This window comes from Spermophilus citellus (assembly GCF_964194105.1).
Source record: "Spermophilus citellus genome assembly, chromosome: 15".
Classification (NCBI taxonomy): Eukaryota; Metazoa; Chordata; class Mammalia; order Rodentia; family Sciuridae; genus Spermophilus; species Spermophilus citellus.
The window spans coordinates 508,470-524,560 of record NC_138195.1 but is presented as its reverse complement, the minus strand read 5'-3'; the positions used below and the strand labels follow the sequence as shown (position 1 = coordinate 524,560).

At 44.9% G+C, this 16,091-nt stretch overlaps 1 protein-coding gene across 1 annotated transcript in view; it reads left to right on the top strand.

The window, feature by feature from the left end:
- Nucleotides 1-1,831: 1,831 nt before the first annotated feature.
- Nucleotides 1,832-16,091, top strand: part of LOC308634302 (estradiol 17-beta-dehydrogenase 2-like) — a gene marked incomplete at both ends in the record, with an annotated part of 65,734 nt that continues 51,474 nt past the window's right edge. Inside the window, 2 exon segments of the mRNA XM_081268111.1 lie at nucleotides 1,832-1,996; nucleotides 2,000-2,096. Of these exon segments, the coding sequence (XP_081124237.1) occupies nucleotides 1,832-1,996; nucleotides 2,000-2,096 (262 nt within the window).

Sequence of the window (16,091 nt, the reverse complement as noted above, 5' to 3'; positions counted from 1 at the left end):
CAGCTCACAGCAGGGGTAGCTCACAGGCTGCTGCTTCCCACCCCTCTCCCTTGGGTCTTGAGGTAGCCTAAGCCAGGTTGACCTGGCCTCGGCCCCCTTACAGCTGAGCCGTCTTCTCACCCTGCGCCAACCTTGCCTCCCCCACGGCAGCCGCAGCACCTGGCTTTTCCCTGCCACTCCTGGAGGAGCCTGTGGTCAGGACAATTCCACACTGTTCTATTGGACACTACATGACCTCCTCTTGATTTTTTTTCTTATTTGTAAAAAGCAAACCACTAGCATTTGAGAGGCTCTTTCTAGTATTCCAGGTAGAATGAGACCACAGGATGAAGTGACCCCCATAAGACTACCTGGTTAATGAGCGGGGAGCGAGGTCTGGCTTTTCATTCTGGCAATCTGAACTCAGAGTGCGAGCTCTTCTGTCTCTCAGGCTCCCCCAACACCAGGACTTTATTAGAATTCTAAACCCTTCCCAGGAAAGTGTGGCAAGGTCAAGGCCCACCTTGTCCAGGGGAGTGGCTCCCCCTGGGGCCATCAGCCTTGCGCTGTGACCTGCATGGAGCGACAGCCACATCATGGCTTTTGAGCTGGTGAAATGTGAGTATGGGTCTGGATTCACCAGTCTTGGCTAAGTGTGGTTTAGCCTCTCCAGACTGAATTTTCCCTTTTAAAAACTGAGAATGTTGATTTCTATCTTAAAGAACTACCTTAAAGTATTTCCTAAAGTGCAGATGAGGCAGCAGCAGGAAAGAGCAAGCTTATGAACCTGCCGATTGTGTTCCATTTCTAACCCAAAGTGAGCAGTGGAATAGTTAAGGCTTTAAAGTGCTGAGATAAGGCTGATTGACTCCAAGGCTGTGTGATCTTGGGTATATCTCTTGATCACTCTGTGCTCTAGCTTCTTCCAAAACTGCTACAATAACAGAATCTGTCATAAGGCTTTTGTATTTAGAGAGACTGAGCATGTTGACTGCTGAGCCCCCCTGTCCGGAACAGAGAGTGGCATAGGAGCCTCTCAATAAAGAGGAAGAATGAGTGGAGTAGCTGAACACAGCCCTGTCACAAAGAAGCACCCATGCTGACTGTGCTCAGTTCTGTTGTCATTGTCCTCATTTCTCCCTGTCATAACTCCCCTCCGGTAAGACTGAGGACTCTCTTCCTCTGGATCCCCTCTCCTCCGTCCAGCCCTGAAGCCTCTTGAATTATCAGAGACAGGAGTCCTGTGGACATGGGCCAGATCAGGGTTGCCTCCTCCAACCACAATCCACCTTCCAAATATCACTGACTGCTTGGGTTTACACACACACGCGCACACACACGTACACGCTCCTGAGTCAGAAAAGGGACTCGGAGACTGACTCACTGTGAGCTCTCAAAGGATAAGAGACTATGTGAACCGGAGGGCTTGTTAGTTTCTGTTCAGTTCCAAGTCTGTCAATTATTATCCAACTAATCATCTTTCCAGAGGTGGAACCATCATTAAAATAATCAAATGTGCATGTTTGTCTCTGGGAGAGCGTGGTGTGTGTGTGTGTGTGTGTGTGTGTGTGTGTGTGTGTGTGTGTTTTGTGTGCACAGAAGGGAGGGAGGGGGGCCTGATCAAAGAGGAAGGGCCCTGGTATTTATATTGCAATGCACACGGATTTAAATTAGCCAGTGGGAATATGTGTCTGGGTGATTACACTTAATCCATGCTCATTCAAAGGGTGCTGGGCCTATGTCCGCCCCCCTTCTCTCCTCTCCATTCATATAACCCCAGCTGCCTCCTGCTAGCCTTTGCCCACTAGGCTTGCTGTCCCTGAGTGCGTGAAAGTGCAGTGAGTCGTGGAGAATGAGCATGCCTTTCTCAGAGGCGGTGTGGCTGTGCCTGGCTGTCACTGCAGGTGTGGGAAGCATAGCTCTTTGCAAATACAAGAGCCCTGGGCAGCTGGGAAGCCAAGCGGTCTGCCTCGTAGCCCTCTGGGGAGGAATTTGCCTGCTCAGACTGTCCCTCTTCTGAATCTTGCTTCTTTTCTCATTGTCATGTTTCCTCTTCTATATGCGCTCACCGAGCCAAGAGTTGTTACCTGTGGATCAAAAGGCCGTCCTAGTGACAGGTAAGTGGAGGCACTGCCTTCGCAGGACTTTGTCAAATTTGGCTTAAGTATAATATATTTGGCATGGACTAAATCAGAGCACAGACCCAAGTGTTTTTCTTTCTTTCTTTCTTTTTTTCCTTTTTTCATATTTTTCTTGCTGCATTATAGTTACACATAATAGTAGGGTACATTTTGATATATTCATACAAGCATGTTATATAATTTGCTCCATTTCAATTTCCAGTACTTAGCCTTTCCCTTCCCTTGGTTGGTCCCCTTTCTCTACTTTATTGGTCTTCCTTCTGTTAATTTGTTGTATTTAAAATTGGTGCACTATAGACAGACATCAAAGTGGAATTCACTGGGGTATATTCATACATGCACATAATGTGCCAATTTTATCTGTGGTTCCCATATATTTTTGGTGCACTTTCTTCAGGAGGTGAACTGGAAGGGGCTGGTGGTAAGAGAGAAAGTGAAGGTGAAGTCACTTTACCAATATTTTTGTTAGTTTTTCAGGAATAAGAATTAATAAATTCAAAACTGCAATATTTCAGGTTTCCTTGCACTTGGACTTCTTTAGGTTCTGTGCCTGGTCTTCTTCCCTAGGAGAGCTTGCAGAGCCAGGCTCCCCTGTACCTTGCTGTGTCTCCGGGGACTCACCTGTGCAGGAGACTTTGAGGTTTGCCCTGCTGCTGTCAAGAACACTGCATCCTGTCTGAACTTTTCCTCTTTAAGTGTGTCATTAGACTGCTAATGCTATTTAATTAGACTAAGTTGGCAGTGTGTCCAGAAAGCTAGTTGCTCATTAGCAAAGCTGCCAGCTTTTCTCTTCTTTTGTGTTTTATTTCACTGCAAGTGTGAGACCAAATTAAATTCCTTTGACTTGTAAAACTGGCTTGTTTGGTCGCAAAGTTGTAGCTTGGATAGGGCTTTGTTTAGGATTACCCAGAGTTGTCCTAACCCAGGAAGTTCTGGCAAGATGCAGAAAGGCCATCAGCTGCAGAATCTCTGGGAGGTGCTGGGAGGATCACCCCCTCCTGTGCCCCACTGGGGCGGAGGCCAGCATTGGTTGTGGTTAAAGACAGTCAGTGGGGTGACAGTCATTGAGAAACAGATTCTAAAGTGACATTTTTTGTTTTGCTTTTTACTTTAACCCAATGACAAAATTCTCTCATGAAATGCAAGTTGGTTCTTGTTGGAGTTTTGAAGTGTAACAGAAGATGAGCTTCTTTAGATTAAGGGAAGAAAAGTCAAAAGTAGGCAATTCAGCTAATCCATGGGACATTTATCTACAGGACTCTGGTCTCACCAGGGGTCTGTGTCTGGGAGGCTGTTGGGTCTTTCACTTTATCACTAGAATCTCAGATGGCCAATGGGTGGTGGGGGAGGGGGAGCTGGAGTACTGTTCTGTTCTATGTAGAATAGTGGGCACCCAAATAATTCCAGGTCAAATTCATTGTTTATGCTTTTCCAGTTGCATGGAAGAAGACAGAACAATTAAGCATGCTTCAAAACAACTAGCAATGCCATGGTTGCCACTCAAGGTGTGTCTTTCCTACAGGTCCAAACCTTCCTGGGGAATCCCATTTGGGATACTGCTTCCATGGTTCAAAAATGGAAAAATTTAATCTTACGACAAACTCAGGCCAACTTTAGGGCAACTGAGAAGATAGGAATCCACTCTTGCTTGCTTATCTTGTCAACATTTTTTCATTCTGTGCTTTAGAACACGTAGCACCATACTAATCTCATGAAACCCATACCCAAACTAGGAGCACATGACAGCCTTTGAAATTTTTGTATTCATTGTCCAGTAAAATAACTGAATCAATTGAGCACTTCAAGTCCCCTGACTAATTTCTAAATAAAATTCTCAGCAATTAGAAAATTTGGAATTAGGAAGAGAGCTAGCTGTGTGTATTTGAGGACCTGGAATGTAACAATCAGGTTCCTTATGGTTTTCAAGAAAGTTACAGTCTTAGTGTCATGCTAGAGAGGACTTGTACCCTTTGCACTAAATGAAGAAACTTCAAACAAATTCCTTTAGTTAGATAGAACTCATTTTAAAACCTGAGAAACCACCCTGAGTTGGGATCATCTTGTTTTCAAGCTGGCTTGTGTTGTAAGTTGGTCTGCATTTTGGTGGGATGGGGTGGCGGAAGATGTCACAGGGAACATAAAGAGGCTTACGTATTCTTTTATCTGATAATTCAAATCTTGAAAATTCTCTTAAAGATATCATCTGGGGGCTGGGATGTTACTCAGCGGTGAAGTGCTTGTCCAGCACTTGTAAGACCATGGCTCGATCCCCAGCACAGCCCAGAAACAAAACACACACACTTGAAATCGAGAAAGAACAGATGCCAAACAAAGTGGCCTCTTCAGCACAGTCTTATTTAAAATAGTGAAATATCAAAAGCAACCAAAATGGTGACAGTCTATCGCACATCCTCCCGATGTGACAACGTGCAGCTATTGATGTTGACAACCATGAGGACTGCGTTACAGCATGGAGAACGGTCCAGGCTGCAGGAAAATACACCAGAGAGCCAAGTGTTTGAGCAAGAGGTGCCTGGGCGAAACACCGCGGGAACAGCTGGAAGGAAGTAGTTTGTAAAGGGCAGAGAGCAGGGAGGCATAGTACCAAGAAAATAGTTTGTAAATGGTTAGAGTATTCAGATGTTTCCCCACCCTGGATTTCAGATTTCTCTAACCTCATCGTATGACTTGTATTATAAAAACGTTGAAGAGAGAGAACATTAAACTGGTCAAATTCATTTTAGTTTCTATTTGATTATTGACCCAGGTAAAGGACAATTATAAAGACAAGTTCAAAAAATCCCTTTTTCTCCCTTTGAGTCCTTTATTTTGTTTTGCTATGATGTTCAAAGCTCTTTCACTTCAGAGACAATATAATTATGGTAAGAAGAAGAAATAAGCCTGCGGAGAGTGTTTTGAATAGATTTGTCTCCAAGGTTCCTGGAACTACAATGGTCATTTGACTTTTTAGATGACGGTAACATTAACGAAGAGCGGAGCAGAGTGACTGCAAAAACATCTCAAGCACAGCATGGTCAGACAGGTGTGGGCAGAAGCCTCATCCACCTTGCCTTAGACTGCACTCCCCCAACCCTGCTCCCCAGGGGCAGGGCAAGAGGTGAGCTGCCTGGTGTGAAAGACTTTTTTTGGGGGGTGGTGATGGTGAGGTTTTTCTAAGGAAGATGGACAGGGACGGGGAAGATGCCAAGTGAGGCCTTCAGCCCAGGTGGGTGTGGGGCTCTGTGGGTTTCACATCAGAGCTACCCCATTAGGGTCAGGGAGTAGTCTCATCACATCTGCCAATCATTAGTTAAGGGCTGCCCATCTTGTGGCCCACCAGTCTCTGGGAGTGCCCACTTTGGCTCCCTGTGGCACTGGCAGCAGGCTCTTACATCCTGGGGCTGCTTGGAGAAAGGGAGCAGCAGGCTCTGGTGAAAGTGGCAGGGGCCTCAGGCATCATATGCTACACACCTGTTACTAGCTCTGTGGTCTTTGATACTCAATTTTGGGTTATTGGATTTCTGACCCACCTGTTCCCAAAGCCATCCTTTCGACCACCAGGGCTGTAGCCACAGTTGGTAGTAGACTGTGAGGCTACCGGAACATACACATTCAATCTGCAAGCAAACATTGAACACCCATCATGTGCACATGACTCTGCTTTGCCCAGAACTTGACAGTTGAACAATGCAGGAGACGCATCCGAGGGATGATGAAAGAAGGGTATCATGGACAGGGATAGCGATGTTTGAAGAGGGTGACAGTTTCAGAGATGCTGTATGGTAAGCGTGACTTCAGAATGAGTCTGAGGGCAGTGAAGGTGGCTCGAGTAGAATGTCACTGACAGGTGGAAACACAGAAGTAGAAGTTGCTAGGTTTGGGGGTGGAGGCTGGAGAAGCAGGAGTGGTGCAGTGACGGTGGCTCCTAAGGAAAGGGTTGCTTAGGCACCTTGCTGTTAGGGAGGCAACGCGGGCCTGGGAGAGCCTAGAATCTTTATCAGATTATTTATGTTTGGCCGTGTTGGAGAATTGAACCCAGCGCCTTGCACATGTTGGGCACTTGAGCCACATCCCTCTTTTATCATGCAGTTTGAATTTAACCATCTCCAGGGAAGCATGGAAATGATTGTTACACTCAGGTCATTTTGAAAAAGCACCAGTGGTGATTTCACCGGGCATTGCGGATGAGGAGTTTTGATGGGGGGATATTCCCATGGGATGAAAATCTGTCCAACTGTATTGTAAGCTGCCTGAGGGCAGGGACGGGATCTCTTCTATGTCCACGTCCCCCTTCTCGGACTCGAGGCACAGTGGACTCAAGACGATGAGAATGAGTGAGCCATGTATAGTGAGTCATGCTGAAGAAATGTCCTTCCCCCCCTTTTCTGGTCATTGGCTGGACACGATAGGACTGTCCCAATTTGCCCACAGGTTCAGCATTTATCTCTGCTGGCTCTTTTTGCTGGTGTCACCTGTACAGAAAGGGCAGTGTGACACGGCAGAGCTCTGGGGGGGCCCTATTGTTCTCCAGCCACCTAGTTGACGGCTTGCTCTGCACAGGGCTTTGTGTTACTTGGTTCTGAGTGGGCTCCTACTGACCCAGCATGTGGCCCGAGAGAGTGGGACAGCTGCTGAAGCTGCCCTCCAGGGTCACCAGAGCTTGACTCCGGCTCCAGCACTGCCCGACCCTATTTCCTCCAGGGCCTGTCCTGCTTTGCCTTCCAGGATGCTGCATGTTCTTCCCTGTCCCTTTGCTCTTCCAGGTTGTCCCAGTTTCCCTGAGGGTGACCTCTAGGGCTCTGTCCTTTGTCCTCTTGTTTTGCTACATTCTCTACCATGTAGCAAAGTCCCACCTGACTTTCTCACCTGTTGAGGACTGGAGTGTTCTTGGTTTGGTGCATCCAATGTCCTTATGAGCTCTTGACCCATTTCCAGGATTTTAGCCTGAGGCTTTAAACTTGGCTTCATGCTCTAGGACACTCTGACCACCTTTCCTTCTCCTTCTTTTCCTTTCCTTAACTTCTCTGGATCCCATCTTTCCTCTAGGCTGACTGTCCCATCTCCGGCCCCACCTTCCACTACTTAATGTCAGTCACTTGCTACAGGTTTCCACTACATTTTTTTTATGGTTCTGGGGATGGAATCTGGGGCCTTGTGCATGCTAAGCATGTGCGGTGTGGCCAAGTCACACTCCAGCTCCAATTTCACTTTTTGCTGATTTCTTCACAGGCTCATCTAACTCTGTCTCCCCTCCAGGTGCCAGCACTCCCTGTACCCCAATTCTCTGCATTGTCCTGTAGGTGCCACCTACACTTCTCTTACTGTCCTATAGCCATCGTGTTTGCATGGAGGACTTCTGCTACTGTCTGTGTTCTGGTGATGCTCACATCTCTCTGTCTCGCCCAGACTTGTCTCCTGCTCTCTGGATGCTTATCCACAGCTTCCTGAAAGCCACCACCTGAAGGTCCCAGAGTCAACACGCCCCAGCCTGCACTCAAACTTTCTGCTGAGTCCTGCCATGTCTCTGCACTCTCTGCTCAGCCCATGGGTCCCTTGCCGACCCCCGCCCGCCCAAGTCAGAAGGTTCACAGTTGCCCGCTATTAATCCTCCTATTAATCCACCACTTGGAACTCGAGAGCTCCTTCTGCTCTCCTGTCCCATCCAACCAGTTGCTTGCTCATGCTTCATGGCCTTTCGTTCCCTCTGGACTCTCTCTTCTCCTCTCAATCCCTACTGCCACTCCCTGTGTCCAAGGTCTTGTCACTTCTCATTTGAACTATTGTAATAGAGTCTTGGTTGTTCTTCTTTGCTTTGTCTTGGTCTCGAAAATTATCAAAGGGTATCTTGTTTACAGCCTCCTGGCCACGGCTGCCTGTCCTCTTGTTCATGTCAGTGTCTGGACCTCTGTTGCCCCACAGCTTTCATGCTTTATGCTCCTAAAGACGAACCCTTCCCAGGTGGCTCCTGTGCCCCACCCCTGCCTTCCTGATTTTGGTGTTCCATGCTGGGCCCTCGGGGTGGAGGCTTATGTTAGACCAGGGAGTGTTGATGTTTGTGTTAGGACATGGTAGGATGAAGATTCTGAGCAAGACCAGTGCAACAACAAGGTGGACAGGCCAGTGAGTGGCTCAGCCAGTTCCAGGAGGAGATTGTGTCCTGTTTGGGTGATCTGGGGTCACATGGGGCTTCTGTCCATGCCCCATCATCACCAAGTGACAACCTCTTTTAACACAAGACCCACTACATATACTACTTTGTTGCCCCCTGGCCTGCCCTGACCCATGGCCATGCTCAGATCTTTCTCTGAATCAGCACTGCCAAATCCCCTGGACTGCGTGTCAAGGAAAGGATGTGTAAAAGACATGCCTCCATCGGAGAACAAATCCCAAGCTCAAGAAGAGGAGTTATTGTGGCTCTTTCATAGCATATTCTTTATGTCAGAGAACTCAAGGTCCAGGGACTGCATAGGATTCATTTCCATTTGAGCCAGTCAGTGCCCAACATGGCCTTTGAGGGAATGAAATCCAAGTTATTTGTTTATTTTTTTTATGGGACCAAGGTGCTGACAGGTGAATTGAAGTATCAGAGAGGGACCTGGGATTTGTTGAAACTTGTCTTTCAGAGTCTTCTGTGGCCAACAGAATCAAAGCAAACCTTGGCCTCACCAACAGGAGGACTGAAAACAAAACCCAAACTCTGCTATTTTCTTGAAACAAAGTCATAACACACATGCACCAGTGATCCTGGCTGCAGGCCCAGCGCCGTCCTTCACAGGGGGGAGGCAGTGGGGTTAGGAGAGTGCTTAGGAGAGTGATCTGGCAGCCAGCACCTGCCTTGCCAATTAACAGCTTTCTGCCAGAAGAAAGTTAATTAACCTGCCTGAATTTCGGTGTCCTCACCTGTAAAATGGGGCAGTCCTGATATACCGATCCCATTGGGGTTGTCCCCAGGATAATGCACTTGAGCTGGCCACTCTTCTCAGAGGTCAGGGTGGGGATGCTGATGAGAGTCCCGAAGAAGGCTCCAGCTCTGGAAAGGGAAGAATGAGAGTGTGGGGTTGCAGCGGACCGTGGGGTATGAGACTGGGGGGGGGGGGGTCACTCAGGATACTCCCACCCAACACCCACACCTTTTCCCATTTGAAGTTTTAGAGAAGTCTCTAGAATAAACCACATAAAGGCTGTATCTAAACAACAGATAGTGACCTGAGAGGTCATCATAGGGGAATGTAAAACCTTGATGACCAGGAGAAATTTCCACTCAGTCACCATCCGCTTCCCAGGACACACCTGGCAGAAGATGGGGTCAAACACATTGACTTTTCCCTGCCCAGCCAAGACAGACTGCCTCAGACGGCCCCTGGCAGCACCTGTCTGCCTCTGGCCTCACAGTTTCACCTGCTGCCCCCCAGCTCCATTCTGAAGGTAGCATCAGTGTTTGAAGCTGTAAACCAGACACCCAGGGATGTCAACTGGTCCTGACACCCAGACGCTGGGGAGACGATGAAGGGTGGTGAGCCAGGAGGAGCATAAGAACCACAACCTGCCTCCTGAGCAAGGTGAGTTTTTTTCTGTTCCCATAGTAACACAGGATAGAGACAGAACTGACTGCAGAAAATGGCAACTGATACCTCGATACTTGGCCTCAGTATCTAGGAGTGGGTACAGGGTGGCAAGTCCCACCCAAACTGGAGGATATGGCCCCTGACCACAGAAGGCAGCTGCTTCTCACCTCCCGCCAAGTATTGCCAGCTGGCTAGATTTTTTGTGATTCTTCATGAGAAGCAGGAAATTGTGGACTTCTGTGTGTAAAAATCTCCTATTTAAAAAAGGTGGTAATTATTTCCTCCTTATATTTTAATCAATCCCATTGGTCCAACAAAACATATCCTCATGGCCAGATGTCAGGCTGCAAGCTCTGCGTTGCTTCCTTTAAATTCTTTAGAGAGGAGCAGGAAGAGAATGAAATCTTCTCTTGCTCCCAGGACTGCATATCTTTACATCACTTGATTCTCTTCCAGTAGAATCCATGGATTTGCTGTCAGGGCTTCTTTCTTCTTAGGCTTTACTGCAGGCTCCTTCAAGGAAGGGTCATGGGAGAGTCAAGGTGTTCTTGAGCCAAACATTTCCCCCTGGATCCTGTGGGCTGAGGCTTCCACAGCCTCCCCCCACCACTGTGATGAGCTTGGTGTGGGCTTATATTCTGCTTCCCAGGTGGGGTCTGGAAATTGGCAATTGGCCCACCCTCCTTTTTATAGGCCAGTTGTGATCCTGAGGAGAGAAAATGGGGAGGAGGCAAGAACATCTCATTCTGCTACCGTGTGGTTTAAAAAAGCTCAGATGAACTTTATTTTAAACTGGCCAATTCCCAACACCAGAATATCCTCTTGGGGATCATTCCATTTAACGGAGTGAGGTTGTTTGAATAGCCCCAGTGACAGGGAGCTCACTGCCCATTGAGGGAAATCGTTCTATTTGTATACAATGAGAACAGTTGTAAACATCTTCCTTCTAATGAGCCGGTTCTTCCTGGGACTTAGTTCTGCCCTTGGAAATCACACAGCCTAAGTCAAATACTCCTTTGCCTGGCCATTCTTGAAGCATGTGAAGACGGACTGCATCCTACCATAGCCAAAATCTTCCTTGAACTAAATATTCTTCTTTTTCTCACCATTTCTTCCATGGCCCAGTTTTCAGAACTTTCACCATTCTCTTGGGTTTCTTCTGGCCCAACTCCTGTTTTTTGACTTCTCTGAGATGTTGACTCAGGGTTAACATAGTGCTAGTGAGATGAATTAAATCAGAACTAAAGGGAGTTCTTCACTGGATGTCACTGCTTAGTTTGGTGGGGTGAATTCACGACTCCCATCTCCCCAGTGAGTCCTGCACTATGAGAAGGTGGGAGGAACAGGCAATGATCAGATGTCACCTTTGTTCTTAATTGACAGGACATTCCCTCTCAGGCTGGGCTGGAGGGTGCTGGAGAGGAGCAGGGTGTGCAGTTGTTTTGAATAACTGTCTGTGGATTGCCTGCTGTGTACACTTGCCATACAGAGGGGGAAGAGACAGATAAGGACCTGTCCTCTTGAAGCTGACTTCTAGTGGGCAAAGATGACACAAACAAACCAATGAACAGAGTAAAGAATTTTATTTCCAGCAGCCAAGACAAGGACACTGTTTTGTTTTCGGTTGGCTAGATTGATCACCACCTGCAAAATACATAATATAAAAAAGGAAAAGTGCAGTTAATGCCATTTGGATTGCCCAAACTGGGAAAAGGCAGCTAGTCTGTCTTCCCACCAATCCTACAGACATGGACTTCAAATCACAGAAACAGAAGCCAGGAGGAAGACACATGCAGATGCCAGTAGGATGTGACAGTGAGAGAAGACACTGCAGTACAGTTTCTTTGGTGCCCATCTGGGTCAGGGAATCATTTCTCAGTTTCTGTTCTCAACATGAGGAAACTCTGGATCCAGAAAATCAGCTATCAGGAAATTTGCTTTTAATTTTAAAAGGACTCCGTTTCAATCTCAGCACCCCAAGGCCCTCCAGGCAAGGACAGTGGTGTCACCAAGGCTTCCCTCGTATGGCGAAGAGCATTTTCCACATCAAACTCCCTTTAATTCTCCCAAAGAGCTTATAAGATATTTCTTAAAGCTTTAAATATACAAAAAGAAGAGCCAATGGACACAATATGACCAATTCTCATATGCTAAAAGGACCATGATCAAGATGTCAATGAGATGATTTCTGTTATTAACTCCACGCAAAGAAGGAGACGTTGAGGATTTTCAGTTTACCTAACTAAGATCACGTAATAAGTAAGTGATAGTGTTGGGAATCCACGTGCGCTGTACGCCATCTCTCTTTTAGCTCATGGAAATAAAATAAACAGCGCAGTCAGGCAGAGGACAAGTGTGTAAAGCACTTCTGAGGGGACAGGATGGTGATGTCAAGGGCCTCAGGAATCTGGGCTTCTGCATTCAGACTTGGCTCCTGTAGCAACACTGGTTTTCGGCAATGAAAAGAGAGGCTCCCCAGCAAGGCTCCCTTCAACAGCATCAGAGGACACTGAAGACCCAGCAGCTAGGTGAAGCATGTCCCCCTCCACTATTAGCAGTTCTCTAGGAGAAGCCACAAGTGCCCTGTGCGAGGAGCCTTCTCAGTACTCATCTGCCAATCACTGTTTTCCAAATATCCCCCCGCTGTGCTGTTGTGACTTTGGCTCCCTCTAGATCCCTATTTCAGAACCTACATGGCATGCTGTTGAGGTGAAGCTTCAGGAAGAGCTCAAGAAGGGAACTCTGCAGAGGAGGGCTTAAAAAGAAACAAGAACTCCCAAAAGGGCTTAGAATCCATGCCTTCCCAATTTTACCCATATTTATTTATTAATATTAATTAATATAATTAATTAATATAATTAATTAATATTAATTATATATTAATCAATATTTATTGAGCACTCTGTGACAGGTACTGAGAATACAGTGGCAAATGGCAAGCATCCATTATATTTCATAAGCTTTTAATGCAGTGGGGGGATGGGGAAGAAACCAGGACATTACAAGGCAGTGTCACATGTGACAATTCAGAGAAATGGGAAGAAGTGAGAGGAGGTAAGAGGAGGCTGGGCAGAGGCCATGAGTTGGGGGAGTAATCATCAGGTTGGAGGGACTTTATGATGGGAGAACCACAGGACTTGCTGCTCACTAGACCTAGCAGAGGAGAGACCCTCTGACCATTGCAGTTTCCCATCGCAACTCCCTCAATGCCTCATGTAATCCTTCTTTTGAACGTCTGGCTTGACGGGTGGACTGTAGCTCCATGAGAGGAGGCACTGACCCCTGTTGTGGACGGTGTCCGGGAAGGGATGCTCCAATAAAGAAATACAGAGAATGATTTTTACCACAAAGAGGAAGAGCAGTTCTTGAGAGAGCCAGAGGAAGGAGCTGACTTTGGAGAAAGGCAATGTCTTTTGTTTGAGGGGTGTTGGATTTGAAGGCCATCATTCTTCTATTCATATGGAGATGTTCAGATGAAAATGGAGAAGTCAGACTAAAATTTAAGAAACAGCCCAGGACAGGAGATAAAATTAGGCTAGTATTCCACATGGCTTTATTGGGTAGGACCAATAAAGCCCAAGAAGCTAAAAAGACATCTGAGCATAGAGTATAGACAGAGATTAGGACAAGAAACTGGGCAGTGGAGTCCACCTATGTTTATAGGATAGGAGGTGGAAGGTGGGATAGTGTTCCAAGGAAGAAGAAAGTTCCAAGGGAGAGAGTTATAAACAGCATCTGACTGGAAGCAGAGACTGATGGGATGAGAAGCTACTTCTGTATCCCACAACAGAATTGGTGTAGTGAAGGGTGTAGGAAGGAGGCCCAGTGCAAAGCTGGTGAGTAGAAGATGTTACTGGGCAATGCTGAAGTTTTGGAACACCAGTAGAAAAGGGAAGGTGCAAGGTGTAAATCAGCAGTAGGGAACAATAACACAGTAACATCAAAAGAAAAAATTTGGGGAAAGGGAGAAAATCTGGAGTGATGTGGAGGTCCAAAGAAAGGTATTATGGTTTGGAGATGAGGTATCCTGCAAAAAGCTCATGCTAGTCAATGTGGGAATGTCCAGAGGTGAAATGATCAGATTCTGAGAGCTGTAATAACCAGTGGGTTAGGCACATGATGGATTAATAATTTGAATGAGTTACTGGCTGGTAACTATAGGTAGGTGTGATGTGGCTGGAGGAATTAAGTAACCAGGAGCATGCCCTTAGGGATTATATATCTTTTCCTTGGGTCCTCTGCTTCCTGGCTGCCATGAGCTGAGCTGCTTCCCTCTGCCATGCCATTCTGCGTAACTGTTCTGTCTTATCTTGGACCCAGAACAATGGTGTTGACAGACCAGGAACTGAATTTCTGAAACTGTGAGTCCAAAATAAACTTTTCCTCTTTCAAATTGTTCCTGTCAAATGTTTCAGTCACAGTGTCAAAAAGTTGACTAACACAAAAGAACTCAACAAAGAAGACACTGACCACGGAAAAAAAGATTGTGATACTTAATGACATAGGAGATAAAAGAAAAAGTAGAAGCCATGGGTGTCTCAACTTTTGTCCTACTTAGTTTACAGTGAAAAGCTATTGGTTGTAACTCCTCTGAGAACCTGTCTGGTCCTGAGCTTTTTGTTCTCGGTAGGATTTTGATGGCGACTTTAGTTTTGTTGCTTGAAATTAAACTGTTTCAATTTTCTATGTCCTTCTGATTCATTTTGGGTAGGTCATATATCTCTAGAAATTTGTTGATGTCTTCAAGATTTTCTACTTTATTACAGTATAAATATTCAAAATAAGTTCTGATTATCATCTGTATTTCAATAGCACCCTTTGTGATATTTCCTTTTTTATCATAAGTTTTAGTAATTTGCATTTTCTCTCTTTCTCTTTGTTAATTTGGCTAAGGGTTTAATCAATATTATTGATTTTTTCAAAGAACCAACTTTTTATTTTGTCGATTTTTTTGATTGTTTCTTTTGTTTCAATTTCATTGATTTCAGCTCTGATTTTACTTATTTCCTGTCTTGTCTTCTATTGCTTTTGGTGTTGATTTCTTCTTTTTCTAGGGCTTTGAGATATAATGTTAGATTACTTACTTGTTGACTTTCTATTCTTTTAATGAATGAACTCAATGCAATGACCTCTTCTCTTAGCACTGCCTTCATAGTGTCCCAGAGATTTTAATATGTTGCTATTCTCATTTACCTCTAAGTATTTTTATTTCATCCCTAATTTCTTCTGCTATCCATTCATCATTCAATAGCATATTATTTAGTCTCCCAGGTATTAAGTATCTTTTTAAAAAAATTTATCATTGATTTCTAATTTCATTCCATTATGATCTGATAGGATGCAAGGTATTATATCTATTTTTTTTTTGTATTTGCTAAGAGCTGCTTTGTGGTTTAAGCTATGGTCTATTTTAGAGAAGGATCCATGTGCTGCTGAGAAGAAAGTGTATTCAGTCATTGATGGGTTAAATATTCTATATATGTCTGTTAAGTCTAAATTACTAATTGTATTTTTTAGTTACATAGCTTGTTTATTTAGTTTTTGTTTGGAGGATCTATCCAGTGGTAATAGAGGTGTGTTAAAGTTACCCAGTATTATTGTGTTATGGTCTATTTGCTTCTTGAAATTGAGAAGTGTTTTGATGTACGTAGATGCTCCATTGTTTGGGGTATAAATATTTACGATTGTTATGTCTTATCGATATAAAATTCCCTTAAACAGCATGAAAGGTTGTTCTTTGTCCCTTCTGATTAACTTTGGCTTGAAGTCCACTTTATCTGATAGGAGGATAGAAACCCCTGCATGTTTATGAGATCCATGTGAGTGATATGTTTTTTCCCCATCCTTTTACTTTCAGTCTGTGGATGTCTTTGCCAATGAGGTAAGTCTCTTGGAGATAGCATATTGTTGAGTCTTATTTTTAATCCAATCTGCCAGTCTGTGTCTTTTTATTGATGAGTTTAGGCCATTTACATTCAATGTTGTTATTGAGATAAAATTTTTATTCCCTGTCATTTTGACTTATTTCTGGTTTTTGATTTGAATTAGTTTCTTCATTGATTCACTGTTCTTCCTCCCTTTGCTGGTTTTCACTTTTATTTTTCATTTCTTCTTCAAGGAATATCTCATTGAGTATGTTTTGTAATGATGCTTTCTAGTTGTGAATTCTTTTAACTTTTGTTCAGCATGGAAGGTTTTGATTTCATCATCAATTTTGAAGCTTAATTTTGCTGGATATAGTATTCTTGGTTGGCATCTATTTTGTTTCAGAGCTTGGTATGTTGTTCCGAGGCCTCCTAGCTTTGACAGTCTGTGTTGAGCGATCAGCTGAGATCTGGATTGGTTTTCCTCTAAATGGTACCTGTCTTTTTTCTCTGGCAGCCTTTAAAAGTTTGTCTTCATTCTA